Below are 26,460 nucleotides of genomic sequence, written 5' to 3' on the forward strand. Positions count from 1 at the left end.
ATTGAAAAGACCGACTCACGTCTACAAAAATCTGTACTAAAGTAACACAGATATTTCTTTGCATCGTTGACACCAGGGTAGGTCAGTGTCCCTCTTTCATATGATTCTATGACAGGTTTTGGGGCGTCTGAAATCATTAATTTACTAATGTTACTAATAGGCCATCTTTAGTGGGCCAATCCCATAGTTTGGACCATGTGGGTAATGTACTATATTCTGAGTTCTCCTATGTATTATGTACTATATTCTGGTTTAGAAGAGAAAAATGTTAGTCATGACAAGTACGAAAATCCTCTATTTAATGAAGTTTAGATAGTGGAGAATAAGAGAAAGATCTTCTTTTGGCAGTGTGAACTCCTATTATCTTGTCTAAAGTTCAGTTTTCTCACTCTTTCTGTTCTGGTGCCTTCGTTCCTCTCTTAACCCGAGGGAGCCTGTCGGAACTCTCTATTCTTAGCCCAGGCGTTCCTAATCTGAGGCTCCGTGTACTCCTAGCTTTATCCACACAGTGTCACTGTTAGGTTCTGAACGGGGGAAAAAAAAAAAAAAATCAGTAGGTTTCACTTCCTGACTAAAAGTGCATTTTTATGCAGAAATTTTAATAGCGAAGGTTCTGAGTCTCTGACTTATTCCCTTGCATGCCCAAAGTGAGAATTCACGAAATGCATTATAGAAACACTGGATAGTTAACGGTCTATCAGCAACTGTGAACATTTGCTCGAGGCTAAAATTTTACCGTATCAGGTCTCTCCTGGGAATGCTCCCTGCCCCACCTACCCACATGAAGAGCACACCTGATTAGGCTGTTTTATTTTGGGGAAAAAGGAAGCTCAAGATTATTGAAGATTTTTTAATGGAATTACACTATTTGTATTTCAAATTGTTCTTCTCTCTCTCCTCCACCCCTCCATCCCCTGTCCCAATGCCAGAGATGATATTCAACGAATTGAGATAAGTTTAAAAAGACTACTAATGACCTCTATAAATATACTTTGAACCCGTGTATTGTACAGATCTTTACAAGTTCTTTCTGACCCTTAGGTCAGAAAACTGAGATTGTATCTCAGTTTCAACTTTTGACTTTTACCATCAGGTTAAAAACAACAGATTTTTTAAACACAGTATTGTCTCCCATTGTTTCTCGTAAGGCTGCTAGAAACATAGTATTTAAATTTGGAAACATCTTTGTTGTATTTGCTTCCAGCTTTTCACTTAGTCTGTGAAACTTAAACTTTGTTACTGGTGCTCTCCTAATGGCTTTCTCTCTCCCTCCCTCCCTTCTTTTTCTTTTCTGTTTCCAAGACTAGCTAGGGGGTAATATCTCCACAAGAATAATACCCAAAATGTCTACTTTTTTTGGAAAACAATATTAAAGTCACCAAAGCATTTTTATTGATCCAAGTGTTCATTTTTGCCCTCTTCTTACTGAAGAATCAAATCCTAAATCTGAGACCAAAACAACTCAACAGCTTTACATTTATCTTTGTACTTTTGTCTAATCACTTCTGTCCCTAACCTCATAGGCAGCAGGCATACAATTCATGAGTTGACCTATGGTTGAGTAAGCCTGGAGGTCACGTGCCCATTTCTCTGCTGAACTGGGAGGGTGTTCTGCACTTTTTATAAATTTATTTATTTATTTATTTATTTTTGGCTGTGTTGGGTCTTCGTTTCTGTGCGAGGGCTTTCTCTAGTTGCGGCGAGCGGGGGCCACTCTTCATCGCGGTGCGCGGGCCTCTCACTATCGCGGCCTCTCTTGTTGCGGAGCACGGGCTCCAGACGCGCAGGCTCAGTAGTTGTGGCTCACGGGCCCAGTTGCTCCGCGGCATGTGGGATCTCCCAGACCAGGGCTCGAACCCGTGTCCCCTGCATTGGCAGGCAGATTCTCAACCACTGCACCACCAGGGAAGCCCCTGCACTTTTACTATATTCTTTGGATGCTCTGATTAGGTAAGATAATCTAGGAATTTGCCCAGCCCGCTCTGTAAGAGTGGGTGACCCCAGAGGTGGCTTTCAATGTGTTTTCTATATTCTCATCAGTTTGGAACTTCTCAGCATAATAACAATTTCTCAGCAGTTAGGCAGCAGCTAATGGAAGGAGGGAGGTGGGGAACTTCTGGTGAGTTTGACTCATGATCTATACAATGCAAAATTAACTCAAATGTCTCAAGAAACCTCTTTTCTGATCTGAAGAGTATCTCATATATTTTAGATTCTTTTCCCTTCTTTGTTTAATCACCAATTAAACCATGCTGGTAGCTCACTGTACTTGCTATGTTGAACGGAAGCTCGGCAATGACAGAAAAATTTCATTTTAAGTTATGGATTGCTGCCTGGGTCAACCAACCCATAGGAGCTATGGAGCTAGAAGATTGACTGGGCATTTGTGAGATCTGCCTTTTCCCATTCAGCTCTGGAAGGAGCTCTTTATTTGGTCTATCGAGTTGATTGTTCTAAATCTAAAAAAAAACTTCTTTTACTAGGGACCTGACATGATATACCATAATGACTTCGAAAGAAACGTTAAACAGTCCATCCTGTCAACGGTGGCTGCCGGGTGCCGACAGACCATGGCAGGTCTTTTTATCAGGTCAATGAGCTGCTAAAAATTGTCTAAGTAGGACCCTGCCATGATGGGCCATAGTGCCTCAGAGGAAGTCATTATGGAATATCAAGTAAACAATACACATTTAAAAAAATTACTAATTAGGTTTTGCAGCAATACTTCTCATCCTTAGGGACTCTACAGTGAGATAATTGACCGCGACGTGAGTTATGCCTCCCAAACCCAAGGCGTGAAGGTTAATTATCGTGGTGAACAGCCCCCAGCAAAGGCGACCATAGTGATGAGATGCTGACATTTCAAACATGTTATTGATGTGTATTTTTAAAATGTTTTTTTTAATAAAATTTTTTGGAATGGTTTTGATTAAAGGGTAAAGTGATGCAGCTACAATAACAGCAACCAGAAAATAACCCCAAAAGGAGAGAAACAAGGTACTTTGGAGAAAGACATCAGGAGAGGCTTTTATATATACATGTATACACAACAGGAGGATTGAGAAGTTTGTCAGGATATTAACTGACTCAGAATAATTTCTTGAGGTACCTTACAACTAGACATCCCCTAACAGTGTCTATGGTCCTTAGACTATATTGTGCCTCATTATTTTCAATGTATAGCTTTAGTCTCCTGAAAGAGAGTTTTAATATGCTTATATGGAATGGGAAGTTAGATATTGTTTCTTTAGAGCAGAGATTCATACTCTCTGTAGTAATGTACCTTTTTGAGGAATGGTATGATCTGAAAATTTCTTTTTAACTTTGAATTTATGATTAAGGATTTAACTTGATCTCAGTGTAATCTGATTGAATGTTTAAACAAGGAGATGTTAAGGTTATGAAGGAAATAAGAAAGAAAATTATTTCTTAGTCCAATCGAGAAGAGGAAATAGGTTGCAGCTTATCGTTACTATTATATTGGAAAATTTGCTCAAGAGGATGTTGAGCTATTATTTGAAAAGAACCAAGTGTTCAAACTTTAGTGTGTGAATTTACATGTGCATATTAAGACATGGTGTCCTGCCTAAGTAACAGTCAGGAGAACTGAATATGTATAAACATAGTTGCCTTATTGTCCTCTGATGCTAGGAGAACGGGGTGAGATAAACACTGCATACATTAAAAATGAGAGGACACGTTGCAAAACTGTTTTCTTTGTTAGCTAACAAATCACCTGTTTTTGAATGTACGATGGGGAGATATTTGAGGAGGTAAATGTAATGAATTTGAGACTGTGAGACCTGAAAACTTCAATATTAAAATTTCTGCATCAAAGTATATACATATCATTGTGAGAATGGTGTTTTATATTTCAATGGTAAGATTTAAATATATTATAACTAAGAAGAGTGGAATAGCCAGTGAAATTGTAGCTCTGCTTGTCAACAACAACAACAAAAAAAAACCAATTCAATGTGGAAAAGGAAGACAAGTCATGGAGGGCATTATGCTAAGTGAAATAAGTCAGACGGAGAAAGACAAATACTGTATGCTATCACGTGTATGTGGAATCCAAAAAATATAACAAACTATTGAATATAACAAAAAAGCAGCAGACTCACAGATATAGAGAACAAACTAGTGGTTACCAATGGGGAGAGGGGCAAGATAGGGGTAGGGGATTAAGAGGTACAAACTATTAGGTATAAAAGAAGTTACAAGAATATATTGTACAACACAGGGAATATAGCCAATATTTTATAACTATAAATGGAGTATAACCTTTAAAAATTGTGAATCATTATATTGTACACATATTGTATAGCAACTATACTTCAATAAAAAAGTGAACTTTAACTAGTAACAAAAAAAGCAAGACAAGTCATACAAATTTTTTCTTCCTCCATTGGGACAAATAATTGACTTACTTGATTATTTTTTCCATTGAGTTAATAAGGCAGTTAGTCTAAGTTGGCCAGGCCAGGTTTTGTATTTGACTCCCGTGTCTTTCATTGGCTCTGTTTAGCGTACCTTATCATGGAAAACCAGTCAGCATCCTTGCTTCCAGTAAAGCAGCCACAAATGTTTCAGACCTAAGAAATAGACACTTACCTTTCTTGCATGGGCGGAAGTTGTATCCAGCTATTAAAACGGGGATCATATCTGCTGACAAAATTTGTACTGTGTTTTCCTGTAAAAATATATTTGAGACACTTAAAACTTAAATTCCTTTGTTGTTTTGCACATTTAAAAGTATTTTATAAGATGCCTCTGTTCTCAGGTTTAACAAACAGATGAATTAAGTAGAGGGACTATCTAACACAGTATGAGAAGTGATAAGTCAAAAGAAAAACTTATGTGCCCCTTCGAACGTTTTTCCTTTTTTTCTTCTTTTCTCCTCCACTTTTTCTGGGGGGAGGATGAGTTGGAATAAAAATAAATCAACCATAATAATAAAAGGAAGTATGTTTACCAGACTAGTTTTATCCCAAAGTTAGGGTAAAATTTCTGTATTTTGGTGTTTATAGGTTTTAAAAACATGAAGTTATTGTCTATACATAATCAGTTCCAGAGACTAACTTGTGTGATATCTCTGGATAGAACCTTTTTCTAAATGATCCAAGAATTCTAGCAGTGGAAGAGTCCACTCGGTCTCCAGGGAAACAATAGCAATCACTACAATAAGAGTTTGCATTAGGAAATCAGTTGTAGGCTACGACTGTCATGCAAGTTCTGTTTGTGCATTTGGGGAAAGCACAGTTGCTGTGATGTATCACAGGTACATTTACTGAAATGGGAAACATGCGTCCTCAGAGCTGGTTAACAAGCTTATCTCCTCTGTTGAGCCTAAGAAACACAGTAATGCCTCCAAGGTATTAAAATGAATCTTGTTTTACATACAGATTGACACCAAAGCAAGAAATAGAAGCAAAAGAATGTATTCCATTTTCTGTGTAGCAACTGAGATGACAATCATCTAAAGCACCTGAAGTCTTAGCTCTAAAAGTCTGTTTTTCATTAATGTTTGTGTAACTAACCATTGAAATATAGGTACCAAACTCCACCACAGGAATAAACAGATAGGATTGTGTGTGTGTGTGTGTGTGTGTGTACACGCACTCACACGGGCATGTATACACAACACAATTATTAATTGCAAGAATATATATTGAGCGCTCACTATGTGTCTTATGTGTTCTAGGTTCTGGGAATATGTTGGTAAATGAGAAAGACAAAGTCCTCATTGTTGCAAATAAATAAACACAGACTTGTAAATAAATACATATATAATAATGCTATATTTTCTTTACCAAATGCCAGAAAGAAAAATAAAGCAGGGATTGATAGAGGGGAAGCCAATTTCAGTAGGATGGTCACCTGCTCACAGATATCTTCTGCAAGCCATGCAAATATCTACAGAATTAGCATCTCAGGCAGTGGGGAAGGTGAGTATAAAGTCCCTGGGCTGGCCGTGCATTCAAAACCAGCAAGAATGCTGGGGTGACTTGGACAGAAGTCGAAGTATATCAAGGTACAGACACGGTGTGTCTTATGGACTGGTGTCAAGTTTCGTCTTTTGTCATAAGAACATCAGGAAGTCACTGGAAGGTTTTGAGCAAATGAGAAACATGGCCTAATTTACCTCTTATCATGATCACTCTGGCTGTTGTGTAAAAAACTAGACCGTACAAGGGCTGCTCTGGAAGTGGGGGACCTGTCATGAGGCCATCGCAACAGTCAAGGCAAGAGCTGGCTTGAGTGGAGGTGGAGGCAATATATGGTCAAGTTTGGGATCTATTCTATGGACGCAGCCAATAAAATTTTATGATAGATTGAGCATTGGTATAAGAAAAAGTGAGTAATTAAAGACGACTGCTAGGTTTTTAGCCAGCAGAACTGGATGGAAGGTCATGCAATTTGCCAAGGTGGGGAAGACCAGGCAGGGGCAGTTGGGGGGTTAGGGAGAGAAGCCATGAGTTCTGTTTTGGACTTAACCTTGAGAGGCCTATCGGATCTCAAAGCATAAGTGGCTGGTAGGCCACTGGCTAAATGAGGCTGCAGGTGCAAATTTTGGAGTCATTAGTCAAGAGATATTGTTTAAAATCAAAGAACAAGATGAAACTCTTTAGGGAAAGGGTATGGAAATGGAAGATAATGAGTGCTGGAAATGAGCCCTGGGGGGGAAGAAGAAAAACTAGCAAAGAAAAGGAATTGTCAGAAGCAGGAGGAAAAGTATGGTGGTATTTTAGAAGCCACGTCAGATAGTGTTTCAAAAAGAGGAGTGAGCAACGGAGAACTGACCATAGGATTTGGAAACATGGGGGTTGGTGGTGACCATGACAAGCATTGTTTCAGTGGATAGGAGGGCATGAAAGCCTGAGTGGGGACTCCTCAGGAGAGACGAAGATGTAAGAAAGCAGAGGCAAGAGGATAAGCAATGCTTCTTAGGACTTTTGACACAAAAAGATTATAGCAGGAAGATGCAGCATCGAGAGAAAATTTTATTTAGTTCTTGGTTGTGTTTTTCAATTCAGAAGTACTCCAAAGTCCTTGAGTAGGCAAAAGGGAATGAGGAATAGGCTTTAAGTTGGAGCAGAAACAGTAATAAGAGAGATATGTTTTATCTAAAATATACGGGTAGCAATGCATTTGGTGGTAGCAAGATGCAGATTTTATCTTTTGATTGCTTCTGTCCTCATTGGACTAAGAAGCAAGGCTATCAGCTGAGAGTGAGGAGGGAGGTTTTGGAGAAAGGTATTTGAGGAGAGAGAAGGTGTGAAATAATTAACTCAGAGGGTGGAAGAGTGCCATTGACCAGGGAAACTTAGTGGAGTTGGCTAGTAGCCAGCATGGTTCATTAGTAGCCAGCATGGCCGTATGGTTTTCTATGTCCACATTTAGTTGCTCAGGGGGAGGGGAGAGGTGGAAGAGACTTGGGTTTAACCAGGACCAGGGCTTTACCAGGCAAGTATAATAGGAGAGAAGGACACGAGGGCTGCAGGTGTATGCACTAATGTGATTATAAGGATGGGCAATAGAATATAAGCTCAGTAAGGAGGGAAGTAAGGGCATGAGGGGATGATGGACAATGAAAAAGTGGTAGGGTAGAGTGAAGGAGGTGGCATTTCCAGGATAACAGTGGGTAGCTGCCACATAAAGGGGCAGCAGGTGGTAAAATCTGAAGACATCCTTTAAAGTGGTGAGTTTTAAGGATGTGGGAGTGGCAATGAAGAAGAAGTAGAAAAGCTATCAGCCTCCAATAATGTGAAATATAAGGGCGGGGGTGGGGAACAGAACATAGTCCCCATTGAAGGGGGTGGCTGGGAAAACAATCCTCTCAGAGAATAGCCAGGCTTTGATTAGAAAAGAAGCTGAAGGGACCATTTAGGGAAGAGTTTAAGGATTATAGGGATCTTGTTGATGTGAGATCATGAGTTCCAAGGATTGCATGGGAGGGTTTGGATGGCCTGGTTGGGTGGTAAGTCAAGTTTTATTTGGGGATTACAGAAAGAGTTGGGGATTGCAGAAAGAGTTAAGAGTACCACGAGTGAGTATGACCCAAAAGACTTGAATCCCACAAAGGGAGGCTCCAACCCAAGGAAGGATTATATCTAGAGTTGGTTTATAAGAAAGTTTTTGTAGAATTTGCAATCATGTCCCTGTAGAAAAAAAGCCATTCTTGATAGTCAGGTTTCAAGGTTAATTCCCAAATGTATCTGAAGATCAGGGTTGTTAAGAGGAATGTAGAATATACACACCATGTATAAGAGTGTTTCTCTGTGAAGTTTGGTTTAGAATTTCCATTTGGAGGAAGACATCTGCCTCCTTTCAGCAATGGGACAGATGCCTTCACATGCTGAGCACTGGTGGTGGAAATCAGCTATTTGCTTTGCTTATTGGTGGTAACGGCAGTGGCCTTCACTCAGAGAAAAGGCTAAGCAGGGACTGGTGTGATTTCGATGGAAGATGAAGAAAGAGTTTCCAGAGGCAGAGTCGATGGTGTGAAAAAAGGGCAAGGATGGAGGATGGGAAGATAAAAAGAAGAAAGATGTTCTAAAGTTGGCAAAGGATGTGCAGAGGGGATAATAAATCTCAGAAGGAATGAGTGTGGTAGAGTGAGGCAAGTGAGATAAAAAATGGGGACATTCATCTCTTCCTTGTGGCTTTCATTGACACTGCTTAGAAGCTTGAGAGGGGTAGCCACATGCAATGGAATTTTGGAATACTCTTCACTCCTTTAGTTTCTTCTCATCTTTTCCATTTTCTTCTAACCCTTCCTCCACTTCTTCCCTTTTTTGATGATATCCTGTCACCAGACCCTGTTGTTGACTATCATTTGGGAGATAGGTAAAATGGGGCAGGGGCGGCAGTTTTCAGCCAGTGGTGGAGGGGAAGGAAGCAGGAAGACAAGGAAATCCCCCGCGGGCAGTTTTTTTGGGAGTCAATCATCAGTAAGTGACAAATGTAAATTGGTTCTCTGTTAGTTGGGGCACTGAAGGAATATATGCATGTATATTAGCATATTACAATGCAGTCTATCACTAATGACATGAAGGGAGTTAATGGGAGTTAATATCTATAGCTGAGTAGAAAAAAAATGTATGTATCCTGCTTATATTTCCAGTAACTCATATGTTTTATGATTTCAAATTTTGGTCCTGTCATCAAGATAATCAGTAAATAAAATTATATTTGTATTTTATGTGTACCTATTTGTGTTTTATGAGCATGTATTGAAATGTACTTTTTTGTATTTCATTCAAAGACATGCATCTCAGGCACCATTTTCATAAGGACTAAAGTTTAACTTAAGATTTCATCTTTGGAACTGATGTATACATAACATTTAAACTCATGGATTTTTAATTTTTCCTCCCTGTCAGTAGTGAAATTAAAGCATGTTGTATATTATTATAGCATTGCTGTTCTTTATAAGTTTGGGTATTAACTGCTTCCTTTTTAGTTGTATGAGGTATTATAAAATGAAAATCCTATATCTTTGAGATGATGGTGTCCCTTCATGGTTTTCTAAATGGGGAATAATGAAGAGCTCTTTGGGAGCCAGTAAGAGCCGCTGTCCATGGTGATACAATACTGATTTAATTTCACAAGATCAAAGGCAAATGCACAATTGTTGTTTAATATCTAATTAAATACATATGTTTATGTGAGGTGGGGAGTGTGATACACTGGTTAAAGGCTGAGGCTCTGGAGTCAGACAGAACTACGTTGGAATCACTCATCTTCTTGCAAGCTGTGTGTCCTGGCAAGTTGTTTAAACTCTTAGGGCTTAGACTCCTCATAGTAAAACTAGAGCAATCATGCAACAGGCCTCATGGGATGGTCGTGAGGATTAAGTGAAATGATGCAGATGAGTGCTTAGCAAAGTTCCTGGGAAATAATGAGTACTCAATAAATACTATGACTAATACCAAAACGGTCAGCTGTGGTTGACCAGATGGATGGAATATGAAGCTCCATGGGAACTATTTAAGGGATGGTGATGGATGTGTGTTTTGGTACCTAGCTGAGATACTTTTACCAGATTGGTACACCTGTTCCCTAGCTGCTGGTTGTTGGTTGTTCATGGTCACAGCTGCTCCCTCTCTAGAGAACTGCCCTCAGCTGAACAGGCCACTTCACTGCCCCCCCTCACCCCCACCTGGGGGAAGGCCTCAGCCAATGACTGATTGGTTGACATGAGGTACAAAAGACTGGCCTGCTTGCCTCACAGTGTGACCAATTATCCTCTGCTTAGGAGATGCTAATCAGTGGCTCATCAGCATTTACCCAGATCTATACTAAATGACCTCAAAGGCGAAACAAGTCAGGGACAGAATGACTCAGATTTGCAGGTGGAACTCCCAAAGTTCTAAATAAGGGTCTTACAGAAAGAGAGTTGTGAGCTGCTAGGCCCATATGGAGACTAAAAGTAAACAAAATATAGTAATTAAAGTTTTACTGAAGTTCAATTTTGAGCCTCCTGGCGGCTAAAGCAAAAGAGACACATTAAATCATATGATTGGCGTTAGAAGTAATTGTTCAAAGCACACCATGCCTCAGTACTTTGGTTTGACAAGGACTTGTCACGCAGGTCTTCACATAGAGCACGCTGAGTGGTGGCAGTGAAAGGTGCCCCCACGGGAAATGCAATGCTGTGCTTTCTGTAGTCTTTTCTCACAGCGTATTTGTTGAGGGCTTTAAACTGAATCACTGCTCCTCTCAGGGGTCAGGGGGAGGCAAATCAGTGAGGTCCAATGACGTAGTTTTATGGGAATCTGAATTAGCTCAACGATAAAATCTCGATTCTCTAGACTAGAGGAAGGAATATGTCCCTTATACTCGCCCCTAATCCCCCCACCCATCCTCTCAGTTGTGTGTCTGATAGAAGTTGAACGGTAAGCAGTGGCAGGTTATTTTGGGCAGGGGGGGCAGGGGTAAACCCAGGGAGCGGGTTTTCTGTGTTGCTGATTAAGGTCTGTCTCACAGGAATGGGAGGTTCATAGTGATTTGTGAAAACTGAGTTGTCGCCCCAAGACTGGTCTTTTAGCAGAGGCTTATCCCACGTGGGAACAGAGGTGGGCTAAGAGAGCACCATCATTAGAAACAGGACTTTCCATGGGACTTCCCTGGCGGTCCAGTGGTTAAGACTCTGCGCTTCCACTGCAAGGGGTGTGGGTTCTATCCCTGGACGGGGAACTAAAATCCCATATGCCGTGCGGCGCGACCAAAAAAAAAAAAAAAAAAAAAAGGGGGAAAGAAACAGGACTTTCCAGCCTTCTCTTGTTATGTGTTAGTTTTCATCTGGCCTTCAAGAAAACAAACAAAAAAACCCCCCAAAAATGAAGTTCTGCAGATTCTTTTTTAGATAAACCTGCTGGCTGTGTACTGTTTCCTTACAAATGCTCCATTCTGTTCAAATCACTTCCTCGGAAGAAGAGGTTAAACAGGAAATGGAGAGTTTACAGTGGATTGTATATTGGCCAGGGTTTTTGTTTTGTTTTGTTTTAACATATCAAATCAGTCATTGCAAAGATAAGTTAGAGGAGAGATATTAAATATTTTTGTTCCTGATCCAAATCTGTTTCTCCCAAAGCCCCGGAACCATCTCTCCAAACCTGAAAGATATGAACCAACAAAGCTGATCTTGAGAAAGAATGTCCCCTTCTCTTCAAAGAAATGTTCTTGGAGGGTGGCCTGGGTTGTTTTCCTTTAAGATTTTCTAGAGTGAACAGATGTAACAATTTTCTATAATTTGCCTTTGTGCAGATGCTGAAAGAGAACATTCACCATAAAATATATGCAGTATATGTAATTTCAGCTGGCTGTTCTGGGGGTTTAAAGCAAAAATGTGTACCTGCAAGCTGTTTTATGGTTTCTCACTCATAATGATCTCTGTTACACAGAAGGCTACAACTGCAACCCCTCCTTCACGTGCAAGATTTCCAAAAATATCTTGATAATTTTGCGTGTTCTGCAAGGCGCAGTGTTCTCCCTACATTAGGCTTGGGAAGTGTATTCAAATGTTTACTTTCTCTTTGTGATACAATTATGAAGTAATCGCATCAACAGGGAAGATGGTGGATAATCTGTGGACGAAGCCCTTGCAGAAGATGCAGCAGCCGGAACAGGTGTCAAGTAATGAACGCTGCAAAGGAACTTCAGCTCAGGTCATGCACAGTGCGACAGCAGATAACGCTTATTTATTGAAACTGCATATTATCATCCTGATAAAATGGGAGAAAAGTGGTGGAGAAGGTGGTGAGAATTCTTAATAGTTGCCGCTTGCTACCTCCCTTGAGGGAGTATGGGCTTACGCTGGTGGCATTCCTCAGGGGATGGGTCAGGAGAGGGGCTGGGCTTCACGGTGAAGCCAAATCCCCAGACAGTCCATGAGTGAATGCACTGCTGCGTGTGTCCTCTGCCAGCTCAACGGTGGACCCTCCCTCCAATTGTCAGCCCACTTCACCGACTACTTCGTTTGTTCCTGCTGCACAGAAATATGTTTTCCACGGTAATTACAAAACGGACTGCCGCTGGCACCTCTCATCACACACAGACTTGTTGAGCACCTACTGTTAAGTGGTTCAATAGTTACCGTTAGGGTTCCATTGGTCCTCTCCGCCCAACACAAACAGGAAGTTTTCCACCTCCACAACGCAGTGATGGGCACTGTTGTATGGCATAACTGGAATTGAGGAAAAAAAAAAAAGACGTATAAAATTTTCCATCTTAGGACTTGATACCTTGGCTCACTAGTTCTGTGCTTTCACCAAAATGTATCAAACGTGAGACTAAGTCAGAAGGAAGAAAAGCACATAGACAAGCAGAGTGGGGCACCCACCAATCCACAGTGGCTCAGCGGTGTGTTCCCAGCAATTGCCAACCCCACCCCTTTTGATTAATTTTACATAATGTTATTCTGCAAATTAGTCAAGAACAACCTGTCGGGCTGCTTTCAATACTTAAGTCCTCCTCACCTGCCTGATGATGGGGATCGTGCAGTCTACAACCATGACTGACACTCCCAAATGGTCAGGGCTGGGGCTTACTTCTTGGAAGAAATAACCCAGCATCCACTTGGAGCCATTAAGCTGTTCTGCCCAAACTTGGCTTGCTGGCAATCTTTCCATAAACAGACTCAGGGTGCTTGGTTGCTTTCTATTCCACAGCAATGAGCAAGCTGAATTTCCATACAGTTTTAAGTTTTTAAATTAAGGTCCTGCTGATTTAATGCCTTCTCCAAATGTATACGCTTAATTTCCTGTACAATGTCATTAGCAGCACAATCACACATTTTCTATCTATCTGCTTAAGAGCTCTTCTGGAACAAAGATAAAAACCGTCAGGAACATCATAAATATCCATTCCCCTCGTCTTGCCCTGCTCTGCCCCAAATGTGGTGGCTGTGAGGAGGGAAGAGAGATTCAGAAACCCACCAAAGGTTTCGCTGGATCTGTTCTCATTTACAGTTTCTTTGGGGAGACACACACAACAAGAATAGGACGCCCCCGTCACCCCGTGTGCAGTGCAGTGTTAGTCTCTGCTATTATTATGTCATATGGCGAATGTAAACTTACGCAGCATTAGTTATCATATCACAGGCAGTGGTTTGGGCCCAGTGACACCAGTAGGAAAAATGATGTCCTTGTTCAGCTCATCATATGGGCACCTTAAATCTAGGTGAGGACAAATGGGGAGGTGATATGCATGTTCAGGCAGGGAACTTATTGCTTGACACAGATCAGCAGAGCACTTAAGAAACCAGTGCAGTGGGAAATCAATATGAGTCAGGGCCAGCTCGTACTCTGTACTCTTTTGCCAATGGAGAGAGAGAGAGAGAGAGAGAGAGAGAGAGAACGAGCCTATCTTATACCCAATTTACTTTGGATGATATATATCTCATTTCACTTTGTTTTTATTATCTTTTTTCTCAGAATGCACTTATGCTGGCTAAGATATGTAAACAAAAACAAGGAGAAACAGGCATAGCTTTGAAACCTGTAACACAGCCTCTGAAAGAGCAAATCAGATCGCTTACGCTTCATATGAAAAGATTTTAGGAATTTTCATTATTCTATTATGTATTCACTTTTACTGTGAATATTCACTATTTTCGAACTTATAGCCACAAGGGAGAAGACATTGGTACGGAAACCCTGGATTTCTGGGATCATGTAGAAATTGGGCGTGCCAGGGATTTGTGTGGCCCATGAATTAGGTCAATTGATTTAGGGAGTCACTTCAGCAATGTCCTTCTGCCCCTCAACCCTTAGTTATGTCTTTGGAAAATGCTTTTAACCATATAGCTTCTGCAGGCTTCACTTCTCAGAGCCCATTGGGGCAGAGTATATGTTGAGTTCATGCAGCAACTAAAATTGGGTGACTGGATACGTTTTGAACATCTTTTTTTCTTTTCTTAAATTAACTCATCATTGTTTGGATTATGATGCTGGTTGCAAAACACCAGACACAAAACTATGCTACCCATATATTATGTATATTGTGTATTTTGTGAACAGCCTGGTGCTACTCTGGTTTATCACAATGCCATCGGGGCAGTAAACTTACAGCATTGTCACCTGTAAGCATATACTCATATGAGACATGCGTGTAAGAACAGCGGCCACTGATACAACCTACTTACTTTATGACTACCAGTCTTCCAATATTTATTTAAAATTTTTGGTCAGTTCAATGCCCACATTTTATAAGTAATAAAAAGTTGTATTATCTTCTTTTCAACCGGAAGTCCAGCTTTATAATAAAGCACAGGCTCTGAAAATAGAACAACAGTTGTGTTTTGTTCTTGCCATTTACTTGCTCCCATTCAGGCAGAAATTAAGTGAAGGAAAGAATACATGATTTATTCTTAAGCCTCTTTCTCATTTGATTACCCCTATTGTTATGCTTTATGCAAACAAATGAAACTATTGCACTAAACTAACTATTGAAACCTTCAAAATACGAGAAGGTCTTTGAAATGCTAATATAAAGGCTGCTTGAAGATATTCTCATTTACCTACCCATTTTTACTCTTGTTTTAAAACCTTGTATGCTATATTTCTTGGCTCTTTCAGCATTTTCATTCCTGAATTGTTGTCTTTTCTGATTTATTACTGTGAACTGAGAGGCTATAAATACACACAAATAACTCTTTGGGATTATTCTGAATGTAAAACGCTCCAAATCTATTAGAAAAAAATCGATATGAAATCAATGTTTTGAGTTTTGCAAAAGACCTCATTTCTTTGACTTCTGATTAAACCTGAACGAAAGCAAAATAAAGAGGGCAGTGACCAAGAGAAAACATCTGCTTAAAATGGCACTGGGTACCGCAATTATTGATTATCTTTTAAATAACAAGGAAGACATGCCCTCTCCCTTCCAGATTTCTCTAGGGATGCACGCCGGCCTCGCCCTCACAAGCAGGTACCGGAGGAGAAGTTTGTACTCCCTGTTCATATACAGCCCGGTGTGAGTTTTTAGCGTGTCAGTCAGTGAGTTAGAGGGAAAGGGTAAAGAGAAGCTAATCAGGATGAAATGAGATTAAAGGCTGTCTAATTTTACAGCGACTGTGATCCATCAGCCACTGTGAAAGTGACAGTGGAAATGAATGATGGAGACAGACAGGTGGGGCTGTACATTTCACTGATTTATCCTCAAATGCACTGGGCCTTATTTTATTGAGTGAACATGACCGCATTTATCATGACTGTCATCTAAACCCACTTCCCTCCATTTAAAAAGGTCACTTTACTCACAGGGAGTAGGAGAGAGGCACTTTCAAATCAGATTTAAAATCTAATAACACGTGTTCATAAGGCCCTTTGTGAAAATTCTCAACTTTATTAAACAAACTCGAAGTGCTAGAAGGAAAGGGGAAAAAAAAGCCAGAAAACTGAAAAGGAAGAAACCTTTGGTCATCCGAGGGAGCACATTCATTTAGTCTCTAAGTTTGAAGCAATTTGTACCATTTTTGCCTTTCCCACTCCAAATACCTGCTATTCTATTCTAGTCTGGGAAATTCAATAAAACATTTACATTTAATATGTTTAATTAAGAAAGTAGGAAGCAGGCCATCCTTGGAGAGCATATTAAGTCACAGTATTTACTCTGCAGGATGACTAATCATCATACACTCAATAGATGTTAGCCATTATTACAAGTTGAATCTCTGTCACAATTCACTTACATACCTGTTAATTGTTTTCCCATAATTTTAAGGCCGCAAAAATCTCAGTGACACAAATTCTTTTACCCCTCCCTGTACAGTGAAATGAAATGTACTGGCATGTTGTGCACAAAATTGGTCTTTGTGGATATGAAAATGAAGAGTCAAACTCTCAGAGTATTTTGTGTTACTTTTCACAATAGGAACCACCCTTTACCAAACATTTACTCTGTGCCAGGCATTGTGCAGGTGCTATATACATATGCGTATATGTAATTATATTTATTATATAATTACCTATATTATATCTCTGAAAATATAACAGCACTTACGATTCATTCTTACTTGCTCCTAATCAGGCAGAAGTTACATGAAGGAAATAATATATGATATTATAATACATGATAAAATATAATACATGATAAAATATATCTATATTTTATTTGCCTATATCTTTCATTTAATATAACTAACTATTAGGGAGGCATTGGTCATTCATTTTGTTTCTGTAAGAAACACTGAGGCCTTGAGAGGTTAAGTCACTTGTTGAAGGTCAGACTCAGCTAATGAATGGCAGAGATAGAATCCAAACACAGGGATATCTGGATCCCAACCCATGCTCTCATCCATTTCACTCTACTGATTTTCAATACGTATGTTCATCCAACCAGCAAGTAATTACCAAGTACCTGTGTGTTCAATGATGGTGTTCCTGAAATTTCTGTATAATTTTTTGGTATTGAATCACAGTTTAAATGTTTCTTATTTTCATATTTAAAAGAATCCGTGATTAAAGCAAGTGGACATTCCTTTACATTTTTTTCTATAAATCCACATATTCAAATAGTGGATTTTCTTAAAGTGAGACACATTTACATGTATTTGATGGAGCCAGAAAAACACTGACCAAATCAGCTAGTTAAGGATGGGTAGAGTCTATTGGCAGAGGGTTTTTATTTATTTTTCAAACAGCGAGGGCATATTTCAACCTTGCGAGCAGATTCAAAATATCTTGGGCACAGAGGCCCTTTTCCTGGCATATAAAATGTGCAGGGGTCTTGCTGCATTTACGAAGGCCTTGTTCTACTTAAGATCCACACTCCTGTTTCCTCCCATATTTTATAGCTAAGGAATATATATACCCCTTCCAACAGAAAGTATAGGTATCCTTTGCAACCACAGATTTGCATGAACATCCAAACAAGATTGCATAGGGCTATGACAAGTTTATAGGATTGCTAAATACATGGCTGTTGAATGTTTATCATTTCAAGTAACATTTATGAGGGCCTTGATTTCCTTTTGGCTTCAAATACATAAACTTGCAAAACTGTCAAATATGACATAATTTTTTGGAAAAAGTAATTAATGCCCATGTTTTGTAAAAATACAGTCTTATAAAAAATAATGATATACAGGAACAATAAGTTTTCCTCTTATGCCTCTCAGCCTTTCAGTTCCCTACTGCAGAATCTATCCTTGTTATTGTGTTCTTGGATTTTTCTTCCAGAGAGATTATATATACGGGTCATTTTTTGTTAATACAATTGACACAGCATTCTATGGGCACACTGTTTAGTACCTTGCTTTTTTGCACTCAAGAATACATTCATTTATTCATTCCTCACCAATCAAAGACCTGTTCAGCTGCTACTGTATGCGAGGCAAGGTTCTACCTGCTGGGGAGGTCATGACAGCATCAAGGAACGTTCGAGTCAGAGGAAGCATGTAATAAACATGGACACAAATAAATAGGCACTTTTGTTTCAAATGATAAGTGCAATGAAGAAAAGTAAAGCTGGGTCCAAGGAGGGGAAGGGACAGGGTGAGGAATTTTGAGAGTAGTCAGGGAGGGCTTTCTGAACAGATGACTTTTGAGCAGAGAATTGACAGAAGTGAGTAAGGGAGCCATGCAGGGGTAGAGGTAGGCGTAGATGCAGGAATAGCAAGTGCCAAGGCCCTGGGGCACAGATGTGGAGTGTAGCAAGAACAGCAAGAAGACCAAGAACAGAAGGATCTGAGAGGAGGTCTGGGAGGGAGACCGAGGCCAGATCTGTGCGACGGTGCAGTCTTGGTCGGAGGACGACACTTGGATTGCCTACCAGCCCATTCTTTTCAACAGCCATACTGTGTTTCATCTGATGGGTGTCCTATAACGTGTCCCATCCCCTTCTGACGGCCATTTATTAATTCACTCAGCAAACATTTACTAAACACTCATTATGTGCAGATACTTTTCTGGTTGCTGGTAATAAAGCAACGAATGAAACTGACAGCGTCCCTGCTCTCCGAGACCTAAATGACAGGGAAAAGAAGAATGTAAACAAATACACAGTGGAATGCACAGGAACACAGCCAGGCGACGACAGACAATGTAAAAAGGGAAAAACAGGACAGTGTGTTAGAGAGTGAGTGCCTGGCTAGCTGAGGTGGTCAGGGAAGGCCTCTCTGGGGACTGGCGTTGAAGGTAAATTTTGAAGGGTGAGAAAGGGCCCTTGCGAGAAAATAAGGGGAAGGGATCCCTGCAGAGACCCTGGAGCACGAATGAGCTGGACGTCGTGCCTGAGCAGCCCAGAGAAAGCCTCTGTGTCTAGAGCACCGAGGGTGAGGGCTAGAGAGGCATGAGAGAAGTCAGGAGGCAGGCAGAGGTTGGGTAGATGGGTCTTTAGAAGCCAGGATAAGTGGTGTCGATTTTATTCTTAGCATGACGGAAAGGCATTGGAGGGGTTTTAGCAGCAGCAGGACATGATCTGATTTATGTTTTAAAAATATCACTCTGGCTCCTAGGGATGTTGTAGGAGTGAAAGAGGGAAAAGAGGAAGATCAAGCCGGGCGCCCCTCCTGTGGTCCAGATGAGGGATGATGGAGGCTGGATGAGGTAGGGGCGCTGGGGCTGGAGGGAAGGGGATGTGTTGGAGGTTGCTGCTGTTACAAACAGTGCTCTGCCGAGTGTCCTCGTGGGTCCACAACATGCATACACGAGCATTTATCTGTAGGATTAATTCCTCCAAGTGAAATTTCTGGGCCAAAGAATGGGTTCGTTTTACATTTTAATGGATACCATCACATCGTACCCCCTTTTATATCTGTACCTTTGCCAACACGGTAGGTGAACAATTGGTGTCTAGTTAAAATTTAAATCTCCATTCATTTGTGATAGAGGTTGAGCATCTTTCCATATGTTTCAAATCCATTTGTATGGTATACATTTTTCTGTTGGTTTTTGACTTCTTGATATCGTAAGTTGCCTATGGTTACGTGATTTCTGTTCTTTAAGTGTTCTTTTCTATGGAATTATCTAAACTGGCAAAATAAATGATATTTTGGAAGCATGGTACTGCTAGAATATATATTTGTGCAATATTTACTCATTAAAGCAAATTCAAATCGTAGTTACATGCTGTTGAAAACAAATATAACCTGAAAGAAAGGTGCCTCAGTCTAATGACATTGAAAGAGTATTTCTTGCCATAGGATTGTAGAGAAAATTTTTTCTTACATTTTCTTCAATTTTATAGTAAGTATAATTGAGAAACATAAATGTTTAAAAATGTACTAGTTTAATCCTACCATCCTGTCTTTCTGCAAAGATCTAGAAATTTGGCCAGTGCTTCTCTGGAGGTAGAAACAGACACATAGTCAAACATCTTACATGACGCACGTGCTTGATACATATTATTGAATAAATAATGCACAGAAAAGGTTCTGTTACTTTTTTTTCTGTTGTATATGGATGGTTACTATCCCTGTAAGCTGCAAATAAATGGAAATGTTTTGTGTATTTGGGGATGACTTGATCATTATAGATAGTGAGTCTGGAAAATTAAATCCCGTAAGAAATTCACATGGTCTGAATCCAGTGATGAGTTGGTGAAGGTTCTGAATTAACCCAAAGGTGGCCAACACGTTCTCCTCACTCCCAACTTATTCTGCACACACAGAGCTGGGATCCCACAGTCCCACTGGAGACAAAGTTGTTGAAGTGCGTTCGAAATGTATAAATCTGAAAAAGAGTGCCCATGTGTTAGGTTTTGGAGGCTATGCAAGAACAAGAGAGTTTGCTTCTCTTTCATAATTCAAAATTGTATCTAAGGGAGAGTTTTCCTGACAATGAGTATTGCTTTGTGACTCTCTCCTCTGTGCCACTATTGTAGTAAATGCATGCCTTTACCCTATACTTGCCAAGTCATGATACAGTGTATTAAAATCATCTGTCTTTCGTGTGTCACCCCCTAAAGGATCTGTAAGCTCCTTGAGGCCAGACTGTGTCATTTCTACAGCTTTATGTCCACCACAATGCCCAGTACATAGGATAGTACAGCCTTAGGCATCGCTACAGCTTTTATACCTAATACAGTAATTAGAAATATTAGTGAATCAATAAACGTTAGTAGCATGAATGAGTGAATGCTGACTAAGAGAGACTGTGGCATTTACTTCTTTGGAAGGTGTAAAAAATGTATGGGTACCAGAAGATGCGAAGGAGGGAAGAAGTGAAAGAAAGGGAAGAAAGGGAAGAAAGGAAGAAAGATATATGCCTTAGACCAGGATTCTATGGCATCTAGGATGGATGTCACCCTATATGCAATAACATGTGTTAAACAAAGGAGGTTTGTATGTTCTTCAAAGACTGTGACGTATTTCTTTAGGATCTATCATAGGCCTAATTGTGCCAAGGTCAAAGGTTTTCAGTAAATCCTTGTTGATTTACAGTTTTAGCTCTGAGCACTTAAATGGAGGGAAATGCTAACAACCAGAGGAGGCTGAGGGGATTTAAAATAAGACTTCTATTAGCTATTCAAGCAAAACTCACTTTTCAGATTACGACTCTATTATTACCATGCGGTGTACCAACTATTTTGTATTGTTTAGTTCTTGATATGTTAGTTAGAATTTTAAAATAGTTTTATTTTCACTTTTGGAAAGTAAAACATCTTTGGGAATGAACACTGCAATTTCTTCCAAATGCTAGTTTTTTTTTTTTTTTTTTTCCCTGTTTTAAAGTGTGTTTTCAGAGACACATTGATGAAACATGCTAGTGCTTTGATGTTTGTCCTTTCCTAAGTGCCAGTACAGTGTCTTCCTGATCATGTCTTTCTGGGGGAGTGAGAAATTGCACTTTTCATTGTTCTACACCTAAAAAGGCTCAGTAAAAAAAACAGTCAACTCTGTAAATGAATTAAAGTAGTAGAGCAACTCATATTATTTAAACGTGTGAAAATAAGATCCTTGACAAAGGTCAAAGGAGCCAGGGCTATTTATACTGTGAATGATATGGCAACAGGATAGCAAAAATGATTGTGAAACAGCTTAAATTCTCTTAGATGATGGCCCCATAGTTACTGACGGCAGGAAGAAGGAAATGGGTATGGTTCATAGAATGAGGATTTGTAAAGAAGCATTTTCTGATGTAGATCACACATACTCAGTATTGGAAAGTGAACTCCACTGGTTCACGTTAAAATCCAGGAGACAGCAAAAGAATCTATCAACCTCTTCATTCATTTTTTCATTCAAAAATTCATATTGAGGAATTAGTTATTGTGCTAAACTCTGGGACACCATTCCTGTATTTCAGAGCTCACAGTGTAGAGAGAAAGAGAATGTGTAAACAGAGAAATAGAATACACAGTGTTCTAGAAGAAGAACAATGGAAGCACCAGGGAGGAAGTGCCCGTAACTTCAGGGAGGAAGCGACTGTAACTTCAGGGAGAACGTGAGACTTAAGATAAATCATAAAACCAAGACGGGATTTTCCAGGTTGCCACAGCAGCAAAAGTCATCATCAGTAAAAGGAACATGGATTCAACAAATACTTATTGAGCTCCTACTATGTGCCAGATCTTAGGCTAAGTTCTAGGGATATATTTTAATTGGATTATTTTTATAAAAATGATTATTAAAATTAGATCAATTTCCAAAATGTCCTTAATACTATGATCACTATACTATATCAGCTATTATGTTGAGGCCAGAGAAAACGTGTTTGGGGAACATGGGAGCAAATAAAAAGGGTGGGCTCTTACCTCCGCTGTCCTTTTGGGCAGCCTACCCCTCGACTCAAATCCCCTCTGGAGCACTCTCTCCTTAGACAACAAGCAGTCATGGCCTCTACCCTAATTGAATTTCTCCTGGTATTTGGAGCCACCTGATGGTTCTGGAAGCAGCTGGTAGGATTATCAGAACAGTGAGCAATACCATCGTTCCTTTCAGACCACCCCTCACGGCATTTGCGCTTGCCGTTTCAGTACATCATTGGGCTATTGCACTTATTTGATTTCAAAGGACATTTCGTTGCAAAGATCCAGAAGGATTTGTTATATACTCCTCCATGGTCATTTCATGGTGTGTGCGTGTGTGCCTTCCCATGCGCCCATGTGTATGTGTTGGATCTGGGAAGCACGAGGGCAGGCGGGCTGGGCAATGAAGACTGTACTGAGTCAGTAGCTTATAACACACAGGGGAAATGAAAGTGCCATCCATGATCTTAGGAGATGAGCCCCTGGTCTTGGCCATGACAAGGCACGTAGAACCATCTCTTGAGAAAGTTCTGAAATCTGTATTGCTGGAAAAAGTAGACAACTTTTTGGAGCTGCGCAGATCCAAACAGGGAAACGTGTAGGCAATATGATGAATAGTGAAGTTCCATTTTCTCCTTTTTTGGCACCATTTTTTACTGGTAAAGCTAGAGAGTCATTGAATGTTAAGTGATATTTACTTAGGAATATATTTATGAACGTGCATGACTATTCGGCACTTTTCTTGTCTTAGAATTTAGGTTGAGACCCTAAGGCTGAAGCTAATCTAAAGAGTTGTGTCGGGCCTTTTGGCGGGTAAGTGCTGCATGAACCAGCCTCTGGGAGACTTGACCATCTAAGTTCTTGTTACTCAAAGTATGTTGCACGGACCTGCAGCAACCTCAACCGGGGGATAATTAGCAATGTAGAATCTCCAGGACCCCCCTGGACATCCTGACTCAGACTGCATGTTACAGACCCCATGGGTACTCTAGAGTCTGAGCATTCCTGAGCTACGACAGGCTGGTCCAGACCACCTGCACTGGAATCACCTGGGCCCCATCTCAGACTCCTGGGTCCTAGGCCTGACCTTCTGAATCTGAATTTCTAAGGTTAGGTCCAGGAACCTGAAATTTCAGTATGCTTCTGAGATTGTTCTTAGGCACATCGACAGTCACACTAATCCCGAAAAGACTTGGTCCAAACAGTCATGTTTAAATTGGGAAATTCAGAAAAACTGAACTCCTTAAACTGTTTTGGTAAATTACTTCCTTCCGTTTCCATGGAAAGCAGCACTTTTGTAAGTCAATGTCTGGCAGATAGTTGGTGCTCAATAAATGTAGCTTTGTTTAAAAAAAAAAAAAAAAAGGTCTGTGCCAGGCCATTGATGCCAGACTTTCTAAAAGTGGTTCCTAATCTGTGTCTCACTGGTCATGTAATTGTGCACACACACACTCACACACACACACACACATTTTGCCTACATATACAATGATGTGGAAGACTATTAGTGGGTAGGGATTTTTTTTTTTTTAAGAGAGTGGTTGTGGGAGACTGTGGAATCACTGGGCATTTTCCATCCACGGGGGAACAGAATTCTCCTTCCATCCTCCACCCCAAAAACAAAAGCAAAGGCTGGTGGAAGAATCTTGGGCCAGATGTTTCCGTGCTGCCTGGGGCTTGGCCAGCAAAAGGAGAAGTCTGAAGACAAGAGGCTGGTGGGAGCCGTCTGTGATGGGAGTGTGCAGGGAGAGAGCGGGGGCAGACGTGGCCTGCATTTCTGGTTTTGGTGGAACAATAGCACCCAGTACCTCCCTGTGGGCTGAGCTGTGGGTCTGTTTGGTTAGAACTGCCATGAAAGGACCCCCCCCACCCAAGAAGATTAATTGCTAGTTCAAGATGACCTTAACAGAAGCTATGTGGTAGACAGTGGGAAGTCTTCAGAAAAAGGTTCACAGCAGAGCCCATAAAGACAGCTCATGAGAAAACCAAGTCAGCTTTATCTCATTTACCTCCTGCAAGCCAGGTTCTAAAAACACCAGGCAAATAAGAGCTTTTCTCCCTTTGCCTTCCCCTCCTCCAGCTCTGTCTCTGGTTGAACCAGACTACCTGCATGGTTGATTTCCATCCAAGGGTGGGTCAGCCTTTCTCACCCTCATGTCAACCTCAGTGTGCAGGAAAGATTTAACACAGCAGGCCTGAAACCGTTATCCTTAGAAAGGCCTGGCCTTTCCTAGAAAGGTTGGACTTTGGCTGATGTTAGGGAACTTAGATTTCAAGAGTGTTGCCACAACCTTAACTAAGAGTGGCTGTCTGTGCCCAAGTTGTACAAAAAATGGGATTTATGCTGTGCGCCTGCTTTTCTTCTGAGAGTACGGAGTTTTGGTATGTGCTAGGCAGATGTCTACCTAAACAGCCCTCAATAAAATCTTTGGGTACTTAGCCTCGGATGATCTTCTCTGGTAGACAACATTTCACAGGTGTTGTCACAATCGGACACTGGAGGAAATAAATGCATCCTGCGTGATGCCACTGGGAGAAGACCCTTGGAAGTTTGAGCCTGGTTTCCTCTGGACTTTGCCCCATGCACCCTTTCCCTTTGCTGATTTGCCTTATACTTCCCCCCTGTAATAACTCATAGCTGTGAGTATGACTACATGCTGGTCCTGTCGGTTCTCCTAGTAAATCACTGAACTTGGGGGTCAATAGGAGACAGAGAAACTTCAAGTGTATTTAGAGAACAAGGTTTCTATTGAACATCCCAAGACACCTGGGGCTGCTTTAAGAACTTCCTGAGGTGTAGCCACAGGGAGAGACGAGACATCCAATAGAGAGGTTTTGGAAAATCTGAAAAAAATGAAGTTGTTTTCAGTTGGCCCCATACGTGAAGTTCTTTCAATAAACCGATCGTGGATATACGTACGTAAGACATGACTGCTTCTGGACTCTGAGTAAGCATGGGCTCCACATTTCCTCTGGTTGGAATCAATGTGCAAATCGCCTGAGAATCCGCTAGTGCTCAACACTGTCTCATCATAGGTACTAGAGGCTTTATTGGATTATTTGACACTATGGCCCTTTTTATTTTCTTGGGAAATGTGCAGTCACTATATTAGTTGAAACACTAATACAGACACATAGGAGACCATCTGTCAGGAGTATACAGTGGTCTGGGAGCTTTGTGGCAGAGAAATTCAGCGAAAGGAGCAGTCACTGGGCCTTGGCTCCGTCAGGTATCGATGCACAATCTTCAATCTCTCCCCAGCCATTACATCCTTCTGCTGTCTTCACAGGGTGCTTTGTTGTATCTCTTTTTTTTTTTTTTTTTAAATCCCCAAACACAGAAAATGCAAACTTCTTTATCCCGCTGTTCCTTCCAGGTATCCTTAGAGCATCCCATCCCCTGGACCATAAATCTGGGCTCAAAATCACAGTGCTGGACACAGTGAGCGATTGGTCTTGAGATGGTCCCACGACCCAGCCAGGCCCTTCAGAGGGGGTTGCACCCTGGCACTGACAAGAGGAAACCTTTCCTTTCTGACCACAGATCCTGGAGCTGCTTGGGGCAATGGAGAAGCAGGTCTGAGCAAGGAGAAATGAGGAGAAATAAGAGGAGAGGAGGAGTGAGGAGAAATGAGACCACAGTTCTGAAATTTTGTTTCTGCATCGTCCATAAGGTTGGTCCCTGCCCTCCTGGTTATGTGGCCCATGGATCCGTTTCCCCACTGGACTTTTATGAAAGCCTCCAAACAGTCTCCTTGCTTTCATTCTTGTCCCCTTTTGGATCAATCTTCACAGAGCTCTCAGATGATCCTTTAAAAACCAAATCAGATGAGGACATTCACTTCTTGTCAGTCCTTTCCTTACTTGCCATCTACCTTAAATAAACGTTAAAGTTTTCAGAATGGCCTACGAGGACCATATGGCATTGTTGCTGGCCACCCTTCCAACCGCCTTTCCAACCACTGTCCCCTCCCCAGTGGTGCTCCGGTCATATTAGCTTCCTTGGGAATCTCCCCAATGTCCCAAACACATTCCTGGTTGAGGAACTTTGCACTTGCTATCCTCTGGCTCTTGTGTTCTTCCTTTGTGTATTCCCATGGCTCACTCCTTCACTTTGCTCAGTGTCTGCTAGAAAGGGAGATCTTCTCTGACAATCCCATTTAAAAAGCATCCCTTGTACAGCAAAGTAAATCAGGTATACATATACATATATCCACTCTTTTTTAGATTTCCTTCCCATTTAGGTCACCACAGATCATGGAG

General features: G+C 40.8%; 1 protein-coding gene across 1 annotated transcript in view; it reads right to left on the reverse strand.

Annotated features, from left to right (window-relative positions):
- KLHL14 (kelch like family member 14) overlaps positions 1 to 26,460 on the reverse strand; it is a 100,802-nt gene that overhangs the window by 10,179 nt on the left and 64,163 nt on the right. Inside the window, exons 4-5 of the mRNA XM_036874128.1 lie at positions 12,602 to 12,691; positions 4,615 to 4,693 (exon numbers count right to left, since the gene is read on the reverse strand). Coding sequence (XP_036730023.1) covers positions 4,615 to 4,693; positions 12,602 to 12,691 — 169 coding nt within the window. The remainder of the gene's footprint in view (positions 1 to 4,614; positions 4,694 to 12,601; positions 12,692 to 26,460) is intronic.

This window comes from Balaenoptera musculus, chromosome 14 (assembly GCF_009873245.2).
Source record: "Balaenoptera musculus isolate JJ_BM4_2016_0621 chromosome 14, mBalMus1.pri.v3, whole genome shotgun sequence".
NCBI classification, from domain to species: domain Eukaryota; kingdom Metazoa; phylum Chordata; class Mammalia; order Artiodactyla; family Balaenopteridae; genus Balaenoptera; species Balaenoptera musculus.